Source organism: Bison bison, unplaced genomic scaffold (assembly GCF_000754665.1).
Source record: "Bison bison bison isolate TAMUID 2011002044 unplaced genomic scaffold, Bison_UMD1.0 scf7180017864484, whole genome shotgun sequence".
Taxonomy (NCBI): domain Eukaryota; kingdom Metazoa; phylum Chordata; class Mammalia; order Artiodactyla; family Bovidae; genus Bison; species Bison bison.
Window position 1 is genome coordinate 6,667,951 of NW_011495044.1, and position 6,735 is coordinate 6,674,685.

The 6,735-nt window shown below is 46.4% G+C and overlaps 1 protein-coding gene across 1 annotated transcript in view; it reads left to right on the forward strand.

The window, feature by feature from the left end:
- INPP5B (inositol polyphosphate-5-phosphatase, 75kDa) overlaps nucleotides 1–6,735 on the forward strand; it is a 55,968-nt gene that overhangs the window by 23,218 nt on the left and 26,015 nt on the right. The window contains exon 8 of the mRNA XM_010862767.1: nucleotides 5,665–5,761. Within this exon, the coding sequence (XP_010861069.1) occupies nucleotides 5,665–5,761 (97 nt within the window). The remainder of the gene's footprint in view (nucleotides 1–5,664; nucleotides 5,762–6,735) is intronic.

Here is a 6,735-nt window from a genome sequence, read left to right on the forward strand (position 1 = left end):
AAACAGTGAGAGACTTTATTTTTGGGGGGCTCCAAAATCACTGCAGATGGTGACTGCAGCCTTGAAATTAAAAGACGCTTGTTCCTTGGAAGAAAAGCTATGACTGACCTAGACAGCTGATTAAAAAGCAGAGACATTACTTTGCTAACAAAGGTTTATATAGTCAAAGCTGTGGTTTTTCCAGTAGTCACGTATGGATGTGACAGTTGGACCATAAAGAAAGCTGAGCACTGAAGAACTGATGCTTTTGAACCGTGATGTTGGAGAAGACTCTTGAGAGTCCCTTGGGCTGCAAGGAGATCCAATCAGTCCATCCTAAAGGACATCAGTCCTGAATATTCATTGGAAGGACTGATGCTGAAGCTGAAGTTCCAATACTTTGGCTACCTGATGTGAAGAACTGACTCACTAGAAAAGACCCTGGTGCTGGGAAAGGTTAAAGATGGGAGGAGAAGGGGACGACAGAGGATGAGATGGTTGGATGGCGTCACTGACTCAGTGGACATGAGTTTGAGTAAGTTCCGGGTGTTGGTGATGGACAGGGAAGCCTGGTGTGCTGCAGTCCATGGGGTTGCAAAGAGTCAGACAGACTGAGCGACTGCACTGAACTGATACTGCTGGTTGGGCCAAAAAAGGTGCCCCCAGGAGCAGTGTTAGCTATTTAGGCAGGCGTGTGAGAGGGGTGTAGTGTCTGTAATATGAGCAGTGCACAGAATTCACATGAAAAATGGTAGTTCTGCACATCTAGGTCAAGCTGCAGTTATCTCTTGATTTACCTACTAGGAGGTTCTTACTTGGACAGGGTTTCAATTGTAGGTATGAAAGGACCATCAGAAAGCACCCAGAAAAAAAACACCCAGAAATTACTTTGATCTTAACCCTTGCCCTGAGGCTGTTTGTTCAGTATTTACTGACTGCCTGGTACATTTCATATGTTGTGGCAGGCCGGGATAGGGGTGTCCCAGATGCAGCATAAGAGGGTTCAGTCCCCAGGTCTGGAAGATCTCCTGGAGAAGGAAATGGCAACCCACTCCAGTATTCTTGCCTGGGAAATCTCATGGACAGAGGAGCTTGGCAGGCTGCATTCCATGGGGTCACAAAGACATTACTAAAGTGACTTAGCATGCATAGCATGCATGCATGGTAGGCTCGGGGCCACGGAGGAAAAACATCAGTCCCTGCTCCCAGAAGCTGTTGCTTTTGCTGCTGCTAAGCCGCTTCAGTCGTGTCTGACTCTGTGTGACCCCATAGATGGCAGCCCACCAGGCTCTGCCGTCTCTGGGATTCTCCAGGCAAGAACACTGAAGTGGGTTGCTATTTCCTTCTCCAGTGCATGAAAGTGAAAGTGAAGTCGCTCAGTCATGTCTGACTCTTTACAACCCCATGGACTGCAGCCTACTATGCTCCTCCGTCCAGTGGATTTTCCAGGCAAGAGTACTGGAGTGGGGTGCCATTGCCCTCTCTCCCAGAAGCGGAGATCTAGCTAAAGAAAAAAGATGGATGAAAAGAGTTAAAGGTGGTTACAATTCTTTTGTGATAAATAAATGCCTTAGAGGTGAGCACTAGATATGTAAGGAGGAGAGGGCCCCAGAGGGCTTTTCAAAGGAGATAACTCCTGAGCTGAGTTTGAAGTTTGCCACATGAAGGTGTGATGGGCTTCCCTGGTGGCTCAGAGGTTAAAGCATCTGCCTCCAATGCGGGAGACCCGGGTTCGATCCCTGGGTCAGGAAGATCCCCTGGAGAAGGAAATGGTAATCCACTCCAGTATTCTTGCCTAGAGAATCCCATGGACGGAGAAGCCTGATGGGGTACAGTCCACGGGGTCACTGAGTCGGACACGACTGAGGGACTTCCCCTTCACATGAAGGTGTGTTTGAGGGGTGGTTAAGCTATACCAAGGATCAGGGGTGGGTTGGAGGCAACATTTAAAACGATAAATGTCACCCACCACCCTCGGCAGTGAAAGCGCAGAGTCCTAACCACTGGGTTACCCTTAAAAAGGTAAATGGTTTTGGTGTGACTGGATTACTGGGGTGAGAAAGAAGTGTTTGTTTTAAAATCTCTGTTTATTCACAAATCTTTTTTTAAGAATTATTTGTTTATTTATGGTTGTGCTGCATCTCTGTTGCTGAGCACAGGCTTTTTCTAGTTGAGGCGAGCAGATGTAACTTCCTTGTAAGTGCACGGGCTTCTCACTGCAGTGGCTTCTCTTGTTGCAGAGCGCAGGCTCTAGGCACACAGGCTTCTGTAGTTGTGGCACATGGGCCTTGTTGCCTCGCAGCATGTAGAATCTTCCCAGACCAGAGACTGAACCTGTGTCCCCTGCATTGATGAATGGATTTTAACCGCTAGACCACGAGGGAAGTCCCGAAAGGAATGGTTTGAGTCAGGGGGTGTGGAAGATGGGTCTGGAGAGTTAGTCTGGGGCTAATTATAAAGGTTCTTGTATGTAGTACTTAGAGCTTTGGGTTTTGTTGCGAAGGTGTTAGAAGTTATTAAGCCCTGCTTAATAAAGACCTGCTCAGACCTGCATTTTCTTCTAGCAGCTGGCAGAATCCACTGGAGGGGATGAGAATGGCGGCAGGGAAATCACTGAGTGTGCTTTCCAGGCATATTAAGGGCCTAAACTAAGGCATGGCAGTAGGGATGGGGAGACGGTCGGGTATAAAAATATTTAGGAGAGAGGATTTGTAGGACTTTGGGAACATGGAAAGAGGAAAACAATCCAGATGTCATCTGTTAGGTTGAGTGACAAGGGATTGGAGGTCTGAGGTTGGAAAAAGAGCAGAGAGGGAGTAGGGAAGCAGGAGAAGAGGAAGGGCAGGAAGCTGTGGCCAGAGAGGGAACCATGGGCTGTGTGATGGTGAACTTGGTAAAGAGCTGCTGACAGCCGACTTCCGTGCCAGATTCAGGAGAGAAGAGATTCCGAGAAGGCTGCCCTGTGGCTGGAAATTCCCCCAACGGTGCCTTAAAGTTTCCATACATGAAGTCATGAATGGTGACGTTCCAGTTCTTGCTGGACTGAGTCCTGAGAGAGATATTGGGTGGAGGGATCGACAAGATACAGGTCAGCAAGGTGGTTTCCCAGTCTGTACACTGCCTGCTCTGGATGGAAGTAGAGTCCACAGGGACAAACCACTTGTTCCCTGAAAGATAGCCTGACGGAGTCCTCAGAAAGCACTGACATGCAGAAAGAGCCTAAGTGTTATTCTTAAGTTTGCCTTTGCATGTCATGAAGCTCTATGAGTTTTTCTTTTTTTTTAACTTTATAGATGAAGTAGACCCAAAGAGAGGAAGTAACACAGAAAGATGATGGTGGAGCTAGACTTCAACTTAAGTTTCCTAATGCTTACATTTAATACGTTGAGTACCTTTACTGCTCCAAGTCCCTGGAAAGTAGCATAAAGATGGCAAAGTCCTTATCTCATACAGCTTACATTTTAATGGGAATAGCATCCAATTGAAAAAAAATGAATACATATATATAAGATTTGATATCAAATGAGATTAGTACTAAGCACAGTCTTGTCCTCCGGAAGCTTACAGGCTAATGGGGAGATGACACACAGCCATCAGGGCTATGACAGGAGAAGTACAGGGAGCTATGGGAACATCCCTGTCAGAGCATCTGAACCGGTCTGGGAGGAGTTGGAGAAGGCTTCTTAGAAGAAATGGCCTCTAAGATGTGCCGTACACCAGGGGTTGGCTAACTACAGTCCCCTGGGCCAGAGCTGCCTGCTGCCTGCTTTGGGATACAGCCCATGAACTAAGAATAGTTTCTACATTTTTAAATGTTTGAAAAGAACTAAAAGAAACTAATATTTTGCGACATGTGCAAATAATGCAGTATGTAAACTTCAGTGACCATAAAGTTTTATTGGAATACTGCCATGCTTATAGCTGCTTTAACACTCTAATGGCAGAGTTGAACAGTGGCAGAGACTGTGAGGCCTGCAGCCAGGACATTAACCCTCTGGCTATTTACAGAAAAGGTTGTTTGCTAGCTCCTGGCCCCAGGATGAGTGGGAGTCAGCCGTGTAAAGCAGAGTGAGGAAGAAGGAAGTCTGCTTCCGATGGGATCGTTGTATAACTGCAGTAACTTTCGTATACTTGGACTACAGCTTTCAAGGAGCTAGGGGGCTGTGGTGAGCGATATGGCTGGAGAGGTGGGCAGGAGCCAGACTGAGAAGACACTTGGCAGCTGTATTAAGGGGTTTGGATTTATCCAATGGGGAGCTTTTTAAAGGTGTTATATTATCAGATTTTCAAAAAATCCTCTGGCCACAGTGTGGAGATTAGATTAGAGAGGGTGGGGTGAGAGAGGAGGCAGGGAGATTAATTGAGGTCTCTCTCAGCTAGTTCCAAGGAATTGTTGGTAACCTAAACTAGTAGAGAGATATTGGAGAATATATTGACTTGAGATGCAATTTAGGAAGCAGAATTGAAAGCCCTTGGTGATTGATTAGAGGCATTGAAATGTAATTATTTTCATGTTGCGAATGACTGTGTTTTCTTTCTCAACTCCAAAGTTGTTTTTTTTTTCCTCCCATTGCTGTGAATGCATGGTTGACAAATCCATGTTTAGTAATAGTCTTCAGAGCAGAATTCCTTAGTGATGCTTCACGCCCACAGTGCTCCATGTACCTTGTGTATCGAAGCAGCATCTCTCTATGGCCTCTTCATGCAGTTCCCTGTTGACAAGGAATCTGGCTTTTAAGGAACAAAGAAGCAAGAAATTGGCAGATGAATTTTCCTTTTCTGGTTTCTCTTGGTTTGATAGCTTTCCCAAAATATTTCTTTGTTGCAAGTCCTCGGGCTCCTTGGTTTTCAGGGCAGTTTGTTGACAATGACAGGGACTACTCATGTTCTAGAGCACTTAGGCCCTCCCGGTTTTACTTCTCTCACCCTTGCCTTCTCTGTCCTTGAAGCTGAAGTCTCACTCACAGTAAATGGTAATAACGTCACTACATTATATTTCATGATATATTGTGTGGCTTTCAAAGTGCTTACTCACACGCCAGCTATTTGATCCCCACAATAAACCTGTGAGGAAGGCAGGACAGGTCAGATTACTGAGATCAAGGACATTAGATGGTTGCCCAAAGTCAAAAGATTAAAAAACAGCAGAGCTGATGATACAACTTAGGTCTGCAGATTTCTTAGCTTTGTTCCTTCTGTAATGCATTCCATCTCCAAGAAAAGCGGGTCAGACTAGTCGGGAGAGTTGTGTTTTCAGCAGTAAAGACATCTGGATGAAATACCTCCCGCCACCACCGTGCCCACCCCCCGCCCCCGTCCTGGCCCTGCTCTGTGGGAGCTTCATACAGACACTGGTAGGCCTTTCCTGTGCCTTCAAGCAATATGTAAAGCACCAGTCATTCCCAGACCGAAGTTTGAGCAGCTGTGGTCTGCATGGTAGAGCAGCAGTCCCTAACCTTTTGGCACCAGGGACCAATTTCATGGAAGACAGTTTTTCCAAGGGCCGGGGGTGGGGAGGTGGTTTCTCCCCACCCCCTGATGAGGCAAGTGCATTGCATTTATTGTGCACTTTATTTCTATTATCATTACATCAGCTCCACTTCAGTCATCAGGCATTAGACCCCAGAGGTTGGGGACCCCATATGAAAGCATGTATGTGTTTTCGTTCCTTCCCTCTCCCCACAGGTGGTTCTTCCTCTGACGAGCTGAGACCAAATGGGAAGGGCTTGCCTGTGGACCAAAGCTCCTGGGGTCAGAATAAACCAGAAAACTCGCTCTCAAGGTAACACAGCTCTCCCTTCACTTGTGCCTCTTGGGGCCGCGGTTTTCCTCACTGAAGAGCTGAGGCCACTACTGTGCGTAATGTATGTTGTCCCACAGTCGGTGGCCTCGGACATGTTAGACTTTTATTGAGCATTTACTGTGTAATGTGCCACACATCATACACTTACACGGATTATCTTCCCTTAACCATTATTTGCTCTGTTTCACAAGTAGGGAAACAGGTGAAGAAGAGATGTTACATAACTCACCTACGACCCAGAGCTAGCAGGCGGCAGACCTAGGGTTCGAAACTGAAGTCTAAGCCTACCTTGGAAATGCAGATTAGAAACATTTGATTTCTCCTCCTCGTTTTTTAGAAGTTTCTTCACTCTGAAGATACTTCTTTTCCCCTCGTTTTTATTTACTCTTTTCTTTTTTCTAATGCCGTTATATTTAGTGTATACTCCAGTTCCCCCTACTGACCATAGCTGGAATCATCTGGTCAAGATAAAAGCTTCCATGTGTCTGGCTTCCCAGCTGGCTGAGACAGTAAAGAATCTGCCTGCAATGCAGGAGACCTGGCTTCCATCCCTGGGTTGGGACGATCCTCTGGAGAAAGGAATGGCAACCCACTCCAGTACTCTTGCCTGGAGAAGCCCATGGACAGAGGAACCTGGTGCACTACAGTGCATGGGGTCACAAGGAGTCGGACACAGCTTAGCTACTAACACTTTCACTTAAATTATGCACCTAAATAGCAATGAACGATCCCTGCGTGATCACTCACCTAGAGCCAGACATCCTGGAACGTGAAGTCAAGTGGGCCTTAGAAAGCATCACTACGAACAAAGCTAGTGGAGGTGATGGAATTCCAGTTGAGCTATTTCAAATCCTGAAAGATGATGCTGTGAAAGTGCTGCACTCAATATGCCAGCAAATTTGGAAAACTCAGCAGTGGCCACAGGACTGGAAAAGGTCAGTTTTCATTCCAAG